We start from the raw sequence: 19,942 nt of genomic DNA on the forward strand, positions 1-19,942 counted from the left end.
ATCAAGATCAAAGGTACTATATATACTCATGTAATAGTCGATCCCGTGTAAATGTCAACACCCTGGCCACATTCTCCTCGGCCTTGGCTGCCTGCCCATCCGAGCTCCAGACGCCCCGAACGCGGACATGCCATCTTGTCTTGGCCATCCACACTCTTAATGCCTTGAACAACGCAGGTACTACTATGGTCAAATGTATGACTCGTGTAAAAGTCAACCCCCCCCCCTTCATTTGACCCATAAAATTGATCCAAAAAATTCGACAATTACATGAGTATATACGATAAGTGCCAAGAATTTTTAATTGAACACTCTTTTCTGCTAAAAGTGAAGCATCCTTGAGGATAGAACAAAAAGCCCAACTTCCCCAAATGATGACAAAGTTATCCTCACACAGTCATGTAAAAAGAAATAGATAAAATATTGAAGGTATTTAGTAGCAAAACATCAGTTACAGGGGAACATACTTGAGCAGCTTAAACTGTGTCAACTAATTGGCAGAGTTCAATGAAAAACAGAATTTCAAGAATAAATGAATTAATTGACAATTAGAAGAGTTACATAATTCTCTCTTTCCTCTTGTAAAATGAGGTTAACCAATCTTAACATCCACTAATAAAAATATTATTCATCAATTAGTAAACATATTCGCATCACTTGACTGAAAAATGTGGATAATAAAAACACAAGACTTCAACCAGTGTTAAATGTATGACTGTACATTTTATTTCTGCCACTAGATAAGGAGACTTGTAGTAATAGCACATTTCACATAGTGTTTACACGGTTTACTTACAAATATGAGCGTGCACAATCACGTCTGAGCACTTAATATCATATACCAGTGTACTTGTTGGATACGCAGTAATTAGGCATTAAAATGCCTGAAGAATACAGTGAATTTTCAGGAATCTCATAACTCTTCAGAGTTGTTAAGAACATGCTTTCCTTTACAGTTAAAATTGTACAGAAAAAATATACTTTTACAATATCCAATTATGAAATACAGGGAGCTCAAAAAAAGTTAGGCAAGAGAAGTTAATTTTAGTTTCAGCAAATTAAAAGCTACATTAAATCAGTACCTGTAAACCTACTCCAGATAAGTCAGCTGGTTAAATACAATCTCAGCCTATTTAAGAAAATACAAATATAAAATCCAATAATATCCATCTCAAAAGCAATGCACCCTGGTAGTTATGTACATGCTAAACCTAGTAAAAGACAAGTACATACAATTTGTTGAGTTACCCTTAGGAAGATGAATACTGACCTCTGTCAGGAACAAAATTTATAATTAAATGTCCCTTTCTAAGAACATGACAATTCTAAAACAATTAATATGCTAAATGTACAGCAATACAATAATCACTAAACTTGAGGAACTATTATCTATACACTGCCATATTTAAAAATGGTCTGACTACTAGAAAATCTCCTAATGACATAATGTTAAGATGTTTTAGTATGGACTTAAAATTACTAGCTATTGCATACTAGCAAGCAGCCATCGAGATTTCAATTCAACAAAACTGATGAAAACAAAATCAGAAATTGAGAACAAGGTTTGCAAATAATATTCTACATAAAAAGCACACTAAGGAGATTTTAGTCCAGCAAAAAACTGCTTGCCGTAAAAAAATTGAACCGTGCTCAAAATGTATTCTGAGTTTAGTTGCATTCTGAATTCTTGCAATGGAAAAATCATTGTATGAATCATACTTTACATTATATCAGTGTTAATGCTTCTTTATTTCATGACCTGGGAGTTAAAGTAATTGAGAGCTCATCATCATTAAGTTGAATGTATGAATCCCAAACTGGCTGGATCACTCTAATAGAGGGGCTTCAATCAGGGAAACTTCCACCATTCTTATCATTAATAGTTCTTTGTTTCATGCATTAATGGTATAACATTAATGTTAAAAAAAACCCTGCATTTCATGAAATTCCAAATGATCATGAACATATGCAAATTTATCTTGGGGACTGTTGCAAGTTTTTGTTTTAAATTAAACTTCTGCTGCAACCAAAGATAACTATCCACAGTTGTTATACACAATGCTGAACAGGAAGGTCGCTTCCTTACTAAATTGGAAGTTAGAATAGTGTTCGTGAATGTGTCAGTGAAATTGAATGCTTCATTTCCTGCTGCCATAAGGTTCCTCAGGCAAAAGGACTATCTTTCCGAAATGATTAGGGGAACATCTGACTTGCTGTTTATGCTAATATCTACCACTAGCTATGGTAAACGATCATCTTCATTGTATTTTTGACCAAATTGTGGTAAATCTAGACAGAATTCTTCAAGCTGATTGGCTGGTGAGCTATTTTACTGAATAAGATTTCTGAATATACACATAATCATTCAACCTTTTAAGGAAATCGAGCATTTTCAAATAATTTTAAGGTTATAAATAGTTTATATAGTTGCAGTGATCTAATAAGCCTTCTAATGGGGAATAGAATGTACTTTTACTAGGTGCTAATGGAAAAACACCAGATCAAATTTACAGCAGATTAAGTCACCACAATCTTATAATTTTAGGAAGCTGGTTGTGTCATTAATAAAGAAAATGATGATTCAGTTACTGGCAAATTTTCTTTTGAGGGCAATGAAATTTCTACCATTCCAGCACCAGTACGAGGAAGATTCGCATTTACAACATGCCGCTGCAAGTGCTTGATCCAATCTTCTTGGACAGAAAGCGGACCCCGGAAGACCAGATCACAGAACCTTAGGAAAGTAATGAAAACACATTTCTAATGAATCATGCATTTATGTTGCTATTTCGACTACCATGACTTTTTAAAGTTCAAAACTACACATTAATATCCAATGAGATTAATTCAGAGAAAATTGTAAGCCATGAAAAATTTTGTGAATTTCTTGAAAATACTTGATAAAATGAAACTACTGTAAAATCACTGTTATCCAGAATTCCAGCAACCGGAAACCTTAAGCAACTAGCCAAAAAAAAGGGGAGGAAAATAAATAATAAAATATTAGGTAAAATATGCACATTTAAAATTGTAAAAGTAAATGTTCTCTGAAATAAACACAGAAGCTTTTGGTGAAGATGGAAGCAAATATTCAGCCAGCAGAGTGTCTTGGCTGTGCTTTGCTCGAGGCAGCTGTTTAAATAAAGTTGTGTGAAATAGTAATGCCATCTCCCAGGATGAAGAGCTGGTTGATGCTGGTCACCTTTTGGGGGGTGAGTTGCCTAAAGTATCTCCTTATCCCTGCTTAGCAAGAGTTGCTCTGGTCAGAAGCTTTATCTGTAAAATTGGGAAACATGGGGGGGGGGGGGGGGTCATTAAATATATATAATGTTATCATTCATTTTTTGGGCGGCTCAGTGGATGGGGAGGAATTTTCAAATGCGAAGGTTAAATGTTTTCAAAGAATGTGACTGTAAATAAAGTAAAATGCTTTAAGGTTTATATATTCATGTAAGTGAAGTTTGTTCATTATAAGTGCAGTATAGTATTTTTGTTTTTATACTATTTATTCTTAACTCTATTAGTAAGTCTCAAGCAACCAGAAAATACACTTATCCGGCATCTAGCAATCCTCATGGGTGCTGGATACCAGGGTTTTACTGTAGAAACATTTTGTCTAAAGCCTTTGAGATGTAAGTAATTTTAATCTGCAACACAGGTCAGAGACACACCTTATAATCAAGCTACTTACCTGCATTTGAGTACATAAGCATCATCAAGTGACGGAACAAATAGGGAAGACTTCTTTTTGGTCCCAGACCGTGATCTCGACCTCTTTTGCTTGCAGTCAAAAGCTGGAAAAAGATAGCTTGAGGAATAGGTTTGGTCTTTCTTGCAAAAACCATTTTATTTAGCTACATATTATTACAACAGAAGTTTCAAAAACAAAGATTATTCATTACCATATTTCCATAATTGCAAAACTGCACCAACAAAAGTTAGCTGGATATTAAAGTTCGCAAAAATTCTTCTGAAAACACCATTTAAGTATTTTTTAAAAATCTGATTTGTATCCAATTATTCAGCTCCCCCACAACCTGAGAGAGCAAAGCATTTGGTCATTAACCATACATAGGATTGATCTACTAAGTCCAAAAAAGTTTTAGATGGATTGGATTCAATGCTTCAGTGGCCTCAAGAATCAACTACACTGCCATTTCCAGCTGCAAGCTGTGAACCACCATGGGGCTAATTGCAATGATGCACAAGAAGAAATGACCAGCTATGACTCATTTCATACGTCACCTGAGTCACTATCATAGGGATGCAACTTCCAACTATGGCATAATCTACAGATGTCGACCACTTTGGGCTTAATTGAGATGGATAAATTGCTGCTACGACTCATAACACATTAGGAATATCACGAGGCCCATTATTAAAGAGACTTTTCAGGCAGCGAGTCAAATTGGTGGCTGTAGATAAAAATGCTATGTAGTATGAAAGCAATACTGTTTTCACTTGAATTTTCAGAAGGCCTCTGATAAGATGGCACATATGAGGCTGCTAAATAAGATAGGAACCCATGGTATTATTGGAATGCTACTAGCATGGATGGAAGATTGGTGACTGACAAGCAAAGAATAAAGGGGGCCTTTTCTGGTTGGTTGCTGGTGTTCCACAGATGCCAGTGTTGGGTCAGCTACTTTTCACGTTATATGTTAGGGATCCAGATGCTGCAATTAATGGCTTTCTTTGTACATAAATGGAGTGGCAGGCTGTGTTGACGAAGCAGGGAGTCTGCAAAAAGGCATGGACAGGTTGAGAAAATAGGCAAAATGGCAGATGGAGTGCAGTGTATGAAAATGTATAGTCATGCACCTTGTTAGACGGAATAAAAGCCTAGTCTATTTTCTAAATGGGGAGACAATACAAAAATTGAAGGTCCAAGCGATTTACAAGTTCTCATGCAGGATCCCCTACAGATTAACTTCCATGTTGAATCGATAGCAAGGAAGACAATGTTAGCACTCATTTTGAGAAGACTAGAAAAGTAAGGACATAATGCTGAGGTTAATAAGGCGTTGGTCAGACCATATTTTGGAGTATTGTGAGCAGTATTCCTTAACTATGGAAGGATGTGCTGGCACTTGAAAGGGTCCAGAGGAGGTTTACAAGAATGATGCCGGGGATGGGAGGATTAACCTACGATGAGTATTTGATAGCTCTGGGCCTATACTCGCTGGAGTTTAGAAGGATGATGGGGAAATCTCAGTGAGGTCTGGAGAGAGTGGATGAGGAGAGGATGTTTACAGTTGTGGGATAGTCTATGACGAGAGGGCATAGCCTCAGAATATAAAGACATCCTTTCAGAACAGAGGATAAATTTCTTCAGCTAGAGAGTGGTGAATGTGGAATTCATTGCCACAAACAGGTGTGGAGGCCAAGTCATTGGGTATATTTAAAGCAGACACTGATAGGTCCTTGATTAATGAGGATGTCAAGGGTTACAGAGTTTGGTGTTGAGAGGGAAAAATAAATCAGCCAGGATTGAATGCCATAGCAGCATCAATGGGCAGAATGGCCTAATTATGGCCATCTCTTGTTTAATTACAGTACATATAAAAATTGCAAATTTTAAGACCAAAATAAGATTCCATTGAAATTATTAATAACATTGTTACCCAAACTGAACTGATAAAACTAATTCACTGTAATGAATAGAATAAACTGGAAATAGACTTTGAAGTTAAAACTCTAATCTATACATCTAATAGGCACAATGTAATTAGTATTTAATCAGTCTCCAATATATTTGTTTCCAAGTGTTAGTATTTAATCAGTCTCCAATATATTTGTTTCCAAGTGTTTTATCTCAAATACACCATATCCATAAAATTTCTCAACTGAAAACTCAAATAACCAAGGCAACATATTATTTTGAACCAAACATTTGCATGAGAGTTGCAGTCATCCATTTCCCTGTTAAATGGACTGGTGGGAATCACAGTTCCAATCAGAAACATAATCTTAGTTGCTGGATCACAACTTCATGAATGACCTTGTACATACATTTTTATTTCAAACCGTATGCATGGGGCTACACAGTGAGATCAGGAGAGCTAGATGTTTATAGAACTAAGAACAGGACAGCACACGAACAGGCCCTTCAGCCCACAATGCCTGACCTGACCACAATGTCAAATTAAACAAATCTCATCTGCCTGCAGATGATCCATATCCCTCCATTCCCTGCATCTCATATAAATGCTTCTTAGATGTCACCATCATGTCTATTTTCACACCTCTCCAGCAGTGCATTTCAGGTATCTACCACTCTCTTTGTATAAAAACTTGCCTTGCAAATCTCCTTCATACTCCACCACTCCACGTTAAGTTTAAAGCTAGTTCCTTTAGCATTTGACATTTCCACCCTGAGAAAAAAACATTATATCACCCATATCAATGTGTCTTGAAATTTCATAAACTTCTATCTGGTCTCCCCTCAGTCTCCGACGCTCCAGAAAAAACAATGCAAATTTGTCCAACCTCCCTTTATAGCCAGGACTTGGTGAACCTCTGCATTTTCTCCAAAGCCTCCGTATCCTTCCTGTAATGTGGTGACCAGATACTCCAAATGTGTCCAAATCAAAGTTTTATACAGCTGCAACGCTAGGTCAAGAACTGAAGTTAGCTCAATCCTTTATCTAACCCAAGTTGCAACTACCTGCATATCTGGCTTAAACACAAAGGGTTATCAGATTGATAACAATTCATTAAACTGTGGATTGACCACTAACTAGCATTAAGGACAATACTACCCACTTTGGTGATTGCTCAAAATTGTTAGTTATGGCAAACCCACACTATTTGATAGGTTAAAAGTAAACAATTTAAAATGTTATAAAGGCAAGAGCTCAGCAATTTGTTTCCTCTGCCTCAAATACTTGTTTAAAAAGAAAAATAATGAAAACTTACGAGTGCCAGTCAGATCCCCAGCTTGCTTTCTTCTTGCATAGACTCTGAGATGATTTGCCAGGCTAACTGCACTTGTAAAGGTTGCATGACAATGGACACAAGTTCTTAACTTCACAGGATGGCCTTTTTTGACGAGAATGGAAAGAATAATTTTAGGGAGATAAATGCAGGCTAATTTTATAAGCAGTTAGCAGAATAAATGAAAATTTCTGAAAATTTACACACATGTAAAATAATACAATCTTGTAGTTTTATTTTCTTCATTTGGTCAGTATTAAGATCATCGATATACTCATTAAAAGCATCTAGTTAATACATTTCAGTTCCTATTATGCTCCAGGCAAACATGATCAGTGACTGAAGTTTTGATATTCACAATATGGATTGGTGATAATAAAAGATCACTAAATGTCTAATCACAATCTCTTCTGTATTGACACACCTTAAAAGGGCCTTATGTATGATCTACAAGACTTAAAAGACACTTGCTACACTGGACGTCAAGCAGCACTAAACCAAGTATTGACAAAGTTGTAAATACAGTGTTTACTCAAGTCTTGAGAAAAGCTGTTCAGGGAATGAGGGGACTGTAAATGGCTCTTTTACTTCACATGAAATAGCTGATGAAGACTTGGGAGGCAAGGTGGCAAAATAAAACAGACTGGTGAACAGCTGTTAAATACAACACTTAAATTAGTGCTTTTGTACAGTCATCACTTTGCATGTGCAATAAATAATGAAAGCTAATGATTTGTAATTCTGATGGCGACACTCAAACCTCTGTGTTGAACAAAAGAATGGACCAACTTCCAAGCAAACAGCATTTACTACAGTATGGATAAAATTTAGCATCAAGTATATTTCCAATTAGTAATCATGAATCCACATACATATTTAATGTTTTAAATATTAAAGTTATGATCAAGAAATGTAAGCCAGCTGTTTGCCCTGTGGTGGTTAAATGTAGAGTGCTATTTTAGGCATATACAGAAACTCAGGAAAAAAACTAAAATCTTAAGGACTTTGCTGCAATCTCTTCCTTTCAAAATCCTGAAAATATTTTCCTTTTTCCAACTGTGCTGTCTTTATAAGATGGTCTCTTTTTTAAAAAAAAATCACTTTTTTTCCAATAAATAAAAAATTGAAATAATTTTGGCATCCACGGGACAAGGGTCAAAATTTTCAACAGAATAGACATGTGTAGATGGAGGTAATGGGGGGGGGGGGGGGGGGGGGGAAATCAATTGCCTGGTGAAGCTTATGAAATCTCACTTATTTTCACTACCGGTATTGCTTATTCCAAATAATGGCTAAATAAAACACAAAAGCTGGGGAAAATTCCACTCTAAGCTAGACTGTAATGGTTAAAGGAAAGTCACAGCATACATTGTGGCACTACATTGCAAGTATTTTCCAATAATTTTATTCCAAAACGGAGTACTATTTGTTTTCGGCAAGGTCTTGAAAGTACAAGGGAAATGGTCTTTCCTACAGTTGGAAGGAATTGGTTAGCAATTGTTTGAGTTTGAAGAGCAAACTATGTTTAATTATTAAACTGGGAAACTGAGTACCCCACTCAAGACCTTTTGATTTTAAATTCCACTTATAAAAGTCATGTTTCACTTTGCGGTAACAGGAACAATTGAAATCATTACATGGTCCAATTGCAAAGATTATCTACAGAGGACCTGGAAGACGTTCTGATGACATACACTGATAGTTTTTGCTATGAACACACAGGCTACGTTCAGTCTTTCTGCTTAATGGGTTCTGTGGAATTTAATAATGAATCAAGGAGGCTTTTCATTTGTTGGATGGAAGTATGCACAACCAATTGACTAATGCCACCTACAGAATGATCCAGATCATAAAGTTTCAAGGCAAGTCCCTTTCTTAGCCACAGGTATGACATTCAACAAGTAGCTGACATCATCAGCCTTGCAGGTAATACAGAAATCACTCACTGTGCTTCTTTCTTAAATGCAGGAATAAAATAGGTGATCTGTACACCCACTTGGTTAAGGTGTGGTGAGAGTTGTGGGAAGCTGGGCTCTTGCCTACGTTTCTGTTTGTCGCTTCATGCTTTCCGCTTCCAGCAATGGATAAATCCATTTACTACATATATTTAGTTACCCAAGATTTCCCATTGGCATCTGGTAAAAATGTCTCTGATAAATCTTCTGGAAAACTAAGTTCAGCAGCCGACACAAAGTGAAACACAAAATTAACAAACTCGCAATTTGTCGAAGACTAGGTAATAACTACTCTAGATGCACGTTAAAATGAAAAGGCCAATTTTAAAAAATAATTTGTCGGTCCATTATAGAAACAATGACCAAGACAATAAATTCCTAATTTTGACTTCTGGGTCCAAACAATACTTCAATAAAAAAATTGCTTTATCTATTTTATTTAACACTCAAAATGGCAGGAGACAAACAGAAAATAAAGGATTGTCAGAATTTTCAGGGTCCAAGAGGCCACATTACCCTGTTAAAACCCTAACCCTGACACAACATGAAACAGCAATTATTTCCCAAGATTCAATATTACTGATCAATTGACAAGTTTTAAATACACCTCAGTTCCAAAATGCTCATGAATGCACCAAAATTGCTAAAATTATTTATAATTATACAATTACTACTATGTCACAATTTAATGCAAAGACAGCTAACCTGATTGATAGGTCATATCTGCACTCGTCATTGGTTGTGATAGTGAACTGGATTGTAAAATTGAACTGCCAAACTGTGGCTGAAAGGGGCGTCTGTGATCAGGCAATCGTTTTTTTGCAGTTTGAACATGACCTCTTCCTGGTTGAGATTTTGTTGGTGATGATGTCTCCTCTCCAAATTTATGAAGAATTTGCATTAAAGAACTTGACTGTTCATGTCCCTCACTACATTTTCTTGGCTGCAGGTCAGGAAGACCATCTTGCAAGTCTGATTGTGGTAGGGGGAAGGATTTTGTCTTTACCTCATTTTGCTGCAGTTTTATAGTTATACCATTTGGAGCAAGAAATAAACCATCACTTGTTGCAAATTTCTGTGATACAAATGGCTTATATCTGAATTGTTTACTGCTCAACAACTTTGCAATGTTTTCAGATTCTGCATCATTCTGCATCATTTCAGTCAAAATGCTGAGTGGGGATTTGTGTGCTTCCAGTTCTGTTTTCCCCAACCTCTTCAAGTGACCACGGACATGGTTTGACAGGCCAACCTTTGTGTCAAACCAACCCCCACATAGAGGACAGGTATTCTCAGTTGATGATCCAGATTTTACTTCTGTGGAAACAAAAATGAAAATGAGATTAACCAATCTAATTAATGTAACGTAGCTTTTGAAATGAAGAAAAGTGATTCATCAATTAATTTAGATTACTAATGTGAATAAAAATTTAATGGAATCATTAACAGAGATGAATCAAATTTATTTCAGCCTCATAATTTAATTTGAGATTTAACGCAGAGCAACTCATCCATATTAAATACACAATCCACAAAAAGGAGCAACTAGTTTCTTTTAAAACATATGACAAGAAGAATTTGGTATATTTTGCTATCATTAGTGGTTGCAAAGTATCTAGATTTACTAATAACAAAACACAACGTGCAAGGTTACAGTGTACAAACTCAACTTGTATGATTTCCGAGGAACTTGTTCAACCAAATAGAGCTTGCCGTTAAGTTCTATGATACTGGACTTGAGTTTCTGGGTCATAATTTATTCAAAGCCAAATGTAGAAAATTGTGTTGACTTGAAGTAAATGTCTCTGTGCAATTACTCAACAATATTAAGCAGTTAATCGCAATTCACAGCCAGTGAAAAATTTTGAAGGGTCATAATTAAGTATCTCATTCTTATTAACAAATCTGTGACAATAATTGTGCCATGTTCTGAATTTAACTTTATTCTTTTAATCCTTTGCTCTATTTCCAATTTTCAATTCTCTTTTTTCAAGCATCCATCATTTTCTTCTATATAATTGATAATTACAAACTATCATTTTTCTTGCTTACGATTTATTTTTCTTTATGCTTTTTTAAAAACACTATAATCACAATCTTTGTTGTGCATCCTTTCTCAGTTTGTAGCAAAATGAAACGTTGAAACTCTATATACTAATTTGATTAGCTGAGAGATGTTCAAATTTAATCTCGATTAAAGCAGTGAGGCAACAGACAGGCATAAAATAATCATGGCTGGGTTCCCTCAAGAGAACAAGGTAGCTATGGGAAAGATTAAAACTAGCTACTACAAAATATATTAAAGCTATAATTCTGCATGAATACACAGAAATGTAGCAGTAATGTCAGAACTAAAAATCTTATTTATGTTGAAGGAATGTATTTGAATACTTCCTCTTAACTGTATAAATTGGCAAAAGCAAAACATGCTGTGTACCTCAGAGACTTGCAGCTTGTATACTTGCTTCATTCTTTCCTCATCTAGGAAGTGAGGTAATTTCAAAAAAAAGTGATCAATATTCAAGGATCAAAATATTTTCTGATCCAGACCAAGGGTGGTTTTATGGAACTGTGATACCAATACATGAAGCAAATGACACCATTGAATTAAGCAACTCAGAAGACAGCTTGGCTAAAAACTAGTTTTCCTGTAAACAAATTTTTGACACCAGTCCTTAATAGATCAATAGAGAAACACAAAGGCTACAGATCATGAGCAAACAAAAAAAATGAGAGAAATGACTCAGAAGTGATATAGATAGGACAGAGGTGTGAGATGGAAAGACAGGAAGAGAGAGAGAGAGAGAGAGAGAGAAACCATTAGGAATGGGGTGAGGAAAGAAAAATCAGAGAGAGAAAAAATAGTAAGTACAGGAGTAGGTAAAGAAGAGATGGGAACCGTGGAATCAGATTGGGGAGGTAGGGAAGGGTAGGGGTTACCTAAAATTAGAGAAGTTAATGTTCATGCTGTTAGGTTTAAGGCTGTCCAAGAATATGATCTGTTGTTCCTCAAATTTATGTTGAGCCTCACCCCAACAATGGATGAGATCATGTCACTGTAGGAATTGGAAAGAAAATAGTTGGCTGGAGGAAACTCATGTCTCCCCCCCACCCCTAACTTTTCTTTCCCCACCCCCATTCCTAATTGTTTCTCCCTCTATTTGCCTCTCCACCTCCAATGCATTCTAGGCTCCTCCCCAGCTTCTTTTATTATATGATTTTTCACCTGTTCTATATTAGTCTTAATAAAGAGTTCACACCTGAAACACTGCCTGACCATTTCTACTCATGGATGTGTTCTGACTTTCTGAGTTCCTCCCGCAATTCTTTAGTTTGCTCTTTGTTCAGTATTTGAAGGGGTATGATTTGTGCAGGATACTGCCAACAAACTCTTAAAATCATACATTAGGAAAACACCAGAAGTCATTCAGCTGCTGGATGATTTAAGGGCAATTACTAGCAGACATCTTTGATTTGAACTTCATTCAAGGTGCGCAAAGCTCTTCTGGAGTGCATCCTCGAGGACTATTTTGTTTGGTCATTTCGCTATTTTGTCAGGTTGTACTTGTGTAAATGGATGATAATGAACTTGCATAATGGAAAACTTGCCAAATTCTTTCACTAAACTCAGGATGTGTGCACAAAACAATATTGCAAATATCTGGGGGGAAAACAGTACAAACCTGGAACCCCAGAGAGTCAGGAAAAAAAACAATAGGTTAAAAATCAATCAGCACAAAAAGTGAAACAAATAAACTAAACCACAGAAGACTGACTGGAAAAGTAACTGAATTGCAACTGACAATTCGGCAGATTTGTGCAGCTTAATATAGTAAAATGTTTTAGTTTTTGTATGTATTATTTCTCAATGATTGTAAACAAAAAAAAATCATTAACTGATCAAAATCAATTTTTTGTTGGTTTGGTGACTTGTGGTGTAACAGCTAACGCAATGTGGAATATTACAATTATTCTAGCAAAAACTCGGATTGCAGGGGCGGTGAAAGCAGTGGAGTGAAAGAGTTAAAGATCTTGTGTTAAACAAAATAGAAAATATGTCACATTTATGTTTTTCTCCAATGGATTGGGGACTTTGGTGAGTGGAAATAGAAAGTTGCACTAAAGGAAAAAGTGAAACACAAAAATCTGTAAGACACCGTGGTTGGATTAAAAACACATTGCAGGAGAAACTCAGCTGGTCAAAGAGCATCCTTCATAGAGCAAAGGTAAAAATACATTTAATCATACCAAATTTTTTAGTATGACTTATTACAATTAAAGAACAGAGGTGTGTTAGATCCTGACTTATACGTAATAAATGATTTGTTCTTAACAAAAATTAACTTAAACTCTTAGTCAATGTTTGGAGTCACGTTGTAAGTAGAGGTGACAGAATCAAGCGGTAAGTGCATTTTAACTTCATGTATTACATTTTGAAAATGCAAGCAAGAAAATCAAAAATTAAGAACATTTGCACAAATTCTATTTAGGTTTTGATTTTTAACTTTATATTCTGCTTCACAACAGGTTGGCCATTACAGTTCCATAATAATCTTCTCAAAAGATAATTGACAGTTATGCATCAACATGTTACTCATTATTTCTGTTTACTGGCTATTCCTATTTTTAAAAATCAATGAAGCAGAAATAAGCTCAAGACTGTGTCTTGACTCAATAGTCTAATTTCTGAATCAGAAGATTCCAAGTTCTAATTCCACAGGAGAAACTTGAACACTCAACTTTGGGTTGACTCTTCAGGACACGCACTTAGTAAATGATCATACCATGACATTGTCCAATGAATTAGCTGTTGCTACCCTTCTCTGTTAGTCTGCTGCACATCATCTTGTTATTGCCACACTTATCTTGAGTGGTCAAGGTCACATCTGCATTCTGTTACTCCTTAGTACTGGGTGACTCCTTCTCCGGTCCCATCTCATGATGTTTTTACCTTACACTCTTCAATACAGTTATGAGGGAGTGTAACACTGCTGACATTCGGATGAAATTAAATTATTCTCATCAACTTTCTTAGGAGGATGTAAAGCATGCCACAGTATTATTCTTAAGTGGTTTAAAAAAAGGTAATAGGGAGAATCCTGAGAATTCTAGACTAGTGAGTCTTAAGACAGTGGTGTGCAAACTATTCGAGAAGATTCTTAAGGACAGGATTTCTGACATTTGGATTAATACAGTCTTCTCAGGAATAGTTAGCGTAGCTCCATGAGGGGAAGGCCATGCCTCATGAGCCGAATTGAGATTTTTGAGGAGGTAACATAGATTTTAACAAGGCATTTGACAAGTTCCTCATGAAAGACTCATTCAGAATGTCATGAGGCATGGGATCCAAGGAATCTTGGCTGTGTGAATTCAGAATTGGCTTGTCTGTAGAAAGCAGAGTTGTAGTGGACAGAACATATTCTGTCTGGAGGCCAATGACTAGTGGAGTTCCTCAGGGATCTGTTCTTTGTAATTTTTATAAATGACCTAGATGAAGAAGCAGAAGTATGGGACAGTAAGCTTGCGAATAATATGAAGGTTGGAGGAGTTGTCGATAGTGTTGAAGCTTGTCACAGGTTACAAAAAGACATAGACAGGATGCAGAGTTGGGTAGAGAAGTGGCAAATGGAGTTCAAACCGGCAAAGTATTAGGTGATACATTTAAGGATTTTAGAAGGTCAAACCAGAAGGCTTAATGCAGGGTCAATGGATGGATAATTAACAATGTAGAAGAACAGATTGACCTTGGGGTCCAAATGCATACATTTCCCATGGTTGCTGCACAGGTTGATAGGATAGTTTAAAAGGCCTATGGTATGCTGGGCTTCATTAGTCAGGGGTTTGAGTTCACAAGTCAAGAAGTCATGTTGCAAGTCTACAAATCTCTGGTGAGACCACACTTAGAATATTGTGTTAAGTTCTGGTCACCTCATCATAGGAATGATGTGGCAACGACACAGAGAGTGCAGAGGAGATTTACCAGGATGTTGCCTGGATTGGAAAATAAATCTTATGAGGCAAGGTTAGCAGAGCTAGGGTTTTTGTCGTTGAAGCATAGAAGGATGAGAGGTCTACTAGATTATGAGAGGCATAGATAAGGTAGTCAGCCCTTTTCCCAGGACGGCAGTAGCAGATGCCAAAGGACATTTGTAAACGGTGAGGGGAGAAAAGTTTAGGGGAGACATCAAGGGTAAATTGTTTGGTTTTTTTTATTACACAGAGTCTAGTGGGTGTCTGGAATACCTTGTCAGGGGTAGTGGTGGAGGCTGAAATATAAGGGATGTTTAAGAGACTATTAAGACAGACACATGGATGAAAGAAAAATAGAGTTACAAGATAGGAAGGATTTGGTATTTTATTCATTTTGGTAGGAATATATAGGTTGGCATAATATTGAGGGCCAAAGAGCTGGTACTGTGCTGTAGTGTTCTATTTTCTAAGTGTGGGAGCAATATCCTTCAAATCCTGGCCAATGTTTACAGGTAGGAATTTAGGATTTTGTCATTATTACACTATTTGTGGAAGCAAGCACAAATTCTCTGCAATTATCCTTCAGTAGTTAATACTTCATTGGCTGCAATGTGCCTTTTTCTTAGGAAATCTGAAATTAATATGAAAGGCACAATACATTAATGTATATATTTTTTATTTTTATGCCCACTCCATTTGCTTGGCATAAGCACTCAGATTTCTGACCAGGATGCAAGTTTACACTCTACAGAACCTGAGATTTTATCTTCATATTTAATTTGCATGGCCATCTGATCATCACTCCACGTCTATCAGGTTCAATCACATTCAATAAACTTGAATTGGTTGTGGAATCATACTGTAGCAACAGTAAACTTTTTTTTTAATTTGAGAAGAATAGATTAATGGCATTATTTCCCTATGGATGATCTATAGTTATTTCCTGATACAATGCAGCTGGAAGAATTTTAATCAGCTCCATTCAGCTAAGACAGCTTTTAGGATATTTTCTTAAAATGAGGATTTAGTCTAATTGTTTCTCTGACTCAGCCTTCACTCCCATTGGCTAGGCATGACTAGGACTAGAACATATGTCCAAATTTCATTCCATATAACCATTTACGGAGCGGAAACAGGCCATGTTGGCCTTTCGAGTCCGCACCGGTTCACTGATTTGTAAAAAGTTCACCAGGCTTTGGTGCTCTCCTCTGCATTTGAAATGCCTTTCTTGCTTAGATCAGAGCCGTCTCTAACAAGTGCACATTCAGGTAATAATCTGCTATTGTCAACAGTTCAATGCAAAACTGAATTACTCTTTCTGTTGAAATTCTTCAGATGGAGACTTCTTTTAAGGACATGAGCAAGTTCTGTATCCTTAAATGGTGGATTCCTGCTAGGAACTGAGTTGGTGCTGATTGGAAAGTAAGGCGTATACATCTTCTATTTAATTATATAACCGGCCTTTTATCTTGTTTTCATTCATTGGGAGAAGATCCTGTGAAGTACTGTTTACGTTGGCCTTTTGAACTGAAGTTCTTTGTCCTTCAGTATTGTTCACTTATAATTACTCTTTTGTGTTTGTTATTTTTAAACCAAAAATGTATTCATTTCTCATTAAAGCCTTGCGCATATTGAATGAAAACTGAGAACTTAAATCCCATTGTTGATTAATTTTAGGCAGACACATTTAAATGAAACTTACCTTTTTTTAGTCTCCTAACAGGAGCATCATTTTTTTTGATCCGCCGCCTCTTATCACTGGATGCTATCTGCTCTGGTGGAACCAGATGACGAGCATCATAGGTTAAGCCAACTCTGTAGAGGTGTCCTCGTACGTGATTTGACAAGCCAACACCTGTGTCAAATACAGCTGGGCAGTATGGGCATGGCCGCTTCTCAGTGTGAAAATCCGTCCAATTGTAGGTTATATTAAACGGAGCATCATGTTGATAAAGAACTGGATCCATAACTTCTATACATTTAGCATTATTATTTATATGAAAATCTTCATTAATAAAATGGTTGTGAGTCACCTCTTGATATTCTGCTGAGTAAAGGCTTTGGTTACCATAGTCACTGTGGCCATAATCATGTATGTCATCGAAATCATCCAAATTATCGTCCTCCTCACTCTCATCGTATGTATCAAAATCATCTTCATCAACTAGCTGTACTTCAGTACTGAAGTACTGAGTTTCTTTATCACCAACATCAAAATCATTCTCAGCAAGAGTCATTGCAGTAGCATCACTCATACCGTTAGCAGATTCAACCACATCAGGTTCTGGTGAATTTTCCTCACCATCGCCTTCTAATTCATTTGCACATGGCTCAAGTTTATTCAAAATGACCACAGGTGCTTTGTGAAATACATCTGGATACTGATCAAAAATATCATTGCCAACAGAGACACTAACCATGACATCCTTCACGGATCTCCTAACTGATACAGCTCCAGCGTCTACACATTCTGTTTCTCCTGATATTTCTTCAGCATCTGTTCCACGGAAGCTCAAAGCCGATTGTACATCCGTTTGTTTTGTTTCTATTAATGTCGATGGAGGCAGCAAATCTTTCAAGATCCCCACGTCATTTTCAGTTTGGGCAAGATTCTGATAGCCAACTGCATTGTTCCCTTGGTCATCAATATTTCCCTGCTTTCTAGTGTGCTCTTGATTCAGGAAGCTCACCTTTTGATTATCAGTATTTAGTCCTGTCAGAATCCTTGTTGAAGACTTGCTGTAATCAATCACAGGATCAGATGAATGATGGATGTTTTTTGTGGCGGTGTAGCATGGTTTTTCAGTAATAGTATTATCATTGACCTTGCTGTACAATCTCGAGAAATTCCCCAGTGTATCAGGTGCTTCAAAACTCCTTTTTATACCTCCCTTTATAATAAGTTTGTTCAGACATTCAGACTCCTGCGATGCAGTCTTATCGTCAATCACCAAATTAAATGGTTTTGAACTCAAGCCAGGCATCTTTGATGCATGTTCATTTTTATTCCGAACATGATAGAGACGTTGATGCAAGTATTTGACATGCTTTTTAAATATACTCCTAGCTGGTGTGGTAAAAGGGCATTTTGTACATACATATATGCCTCCCGACTTACAGTGACTTAATAAATTTTCTAATGATACACCTTTCAAAGGTTTATGAATGGACTTATTAATAACTGCATCATGAATATAAATTTGATGACCTTCGAGTTCATCCATTGATGCTGCCATGAAGTTACATTTATCACAGCAGTAGTATCTTTTGTCCTTCTCATGAGTTTTAGCATGCTGTACAAATGTTTTAGGGCAGTTTGTCCCAAATACACATTGTGGACACTGTAATTTTGCATTCCGGCCTTCATCTTGGAATGTGCGGAGCTCACGAATCTCCTCCATCAACCTCTCTCTTTTCTCTTGATGAAGGCTCCTGTGCTTTTGGAGAGGGGCACGGTCACGAAATGCAATTCCACACTCTTTACATATGTAGGGTCTTGGCAGATTTGTTTTGCTATGTCCTTCTAAGTGATAAATCATGTGTCTCTGCAAATGCTTTTTTTCCCTGAAATTGACATTACATTTAGTGCAGGGGTAAAATGACGGCTCTGTCTCGGTATCTTCGTCTGATGGTGACTCAGAACCAGTTTGTAGATCATCTATTTGTAGAGCACTGCCTGGAGGAAAAATTGTTGAACCAAAAGGTAAAGTTCCTTCTACAAATGTAGTTGCAGCAACATTTGTTCTTGCTGCTTCTAGGTTTTTGATGGGAAATTTATAATCACTGAAGATCAACTGCTTAATTGCTTCCACTGTTTCTTTGGGAAGGTTTGATCGTGTCTCGCCAACAAGATTTTTTTTGGCAGGCGAGTATTTTGGTTTTACAGCTGAAACCTTTTCTTCACCCGGTTCTGTCCCTTCCAAATTAACTGCAGTCTTTTTAGGTATAAGGTGCATATCTGGATTTTCCAGTTCAGAGAAATCCACCATTTGAACAATCTCCATTTTCCGCCTCCTTTTTCTTCCACAGTTCAAATTTGATTGGACTTGAGAATTTTCATCAATTTGAACCATCTGTTCATCCTTTTCCTTTGTTAGCAGAAACTGCATGAATTCTTTTTCAGGGTCCCAATTTAAGCCAACATCATTTGAAGCTTCTGATTCAACCCCATGAATATCAGAACTACTTAATATTCTTTTCCCCTTTATATCTTCTCTTTCTTCTTTCGTCTTTTCATTTTCTTTACAATATAACAACTGGCTTGTAGAAGCACCATTTAACTGGACTGCATGTTTGTGATCCACTATTGGCAAAGAACGTGTCACTTTAGGCTGTGCATTAACTTGACCCTGAAAAGGCACTACATTGGGTACCAGCAAGAGGAATGGGGCTGGTGAAACTGGCTGAACTTTATCTGAATTGCCAGATGATGTTGGAACCTGAACAGACTGAACAAAGTGAGATGATGGGCAAGAATCTGCAACTGACTGGCACAGAGATTGAGAAATACTTAAAGAGACATCAGCCTGCTTTGTGTTGGAAGATTTAGTTGAGGAGGGATATGGAACTCCATCCCTCACAGCTGTTCCTGTAGGCGAGATAGGTTTTGCACTCAAAATAGTAGGAGCACCAGTTGGCATAAACACAGTCTGCTGGGTTCCACTTAAGGCTTTTATAGAACTGTCCCTGGACAGATATTTAGACAAGTTTAGAGTATTGCTTTTTGGAGCTGACATTTGATTCTCTGTTAAGGTCTGAGGTATAATTGTGGTAACAGTGGTTGATGGGAGATCTTTTTCATCTCCAAATCCGCTTTTAGCACCGGGAGAACTAATATGGGTCTTCATGCTATCTGCATTACTCATCTTCAATCCAGAACTTTCGATTTTGTTAATCCTGCAAATAATAAAAATAATTATTACAAGTAAAAAGTAAAACCTTTTAAAAATCATAAATATTAATGATAAAAAGTTCTTAAAATTCAAGAACCATCTGCCATTAAAATGGCTGCACCAGGGATAGAACAATATAATTATCATCAGTCATAAAATAATGCACTAAAGCAACATATAATATTTGCA

General features: G+C 36.7%; 1 protein-coding gene across 6 annotated transcripts in view; it reads right to left on the bottom strand.

Annotated features, from left to right (window-relative positions):
* Positions 1-703: 703 nt before the first annotated feature.
* znf644b (zinc finger protein 644b) overlaps positions 704-19,942 on the bottom strand; it is an 87,103-nt gene continuing 67,864 nt past the window's right edge. For 5 of the 6 annotated variants that reach the window (XM_069939169.1, XM_069939167.1, XM_069939168.1 and 2 more), the window contains 5 exons: positions 16,564-19,757; positions 9,597-10,208; positions 6,919-7,041; positions 3,692-3,794; positions 704-2,734 (listed from right to left, as the gene is read on the bottom strand). In XM_069939169.1, the coding sequence (XP_069795270.1) occupies positions 2,542-2,734; positions 3,692-3,794; positions 6,919-7,041; positions 9,597-10,208; positions 16,564-19,757 (4,225 nt within the window). In that variant the 3' untranslated portion in view covers positions 704-2,541. Of the gene's footprint in view, positions 2,735-3,691; positions 3,809-6,918; positions 7,042-9,596; positions 10,209-16,563; positions 19,758-19,942 lie in introns of all 6 variants that reach the window. The other variant, XM_069939170.1, reaches the window with a different exon arrangement.

Source organism: Narcine bancroftii, chromosome 5 (genome assembly GCF_036971445.1).
Source record: "Narcine bancroftii isolate sNarBan1 chromosome 5, sNarBan1.hap1, whole genome shotgun sequence".
Lineage (NCBI taxonomy): Eukaryota > Metazoa > Chordata > Chondrichthyes > Torpediniformes > Narcinidae > Narcine > Narcine bancroftii.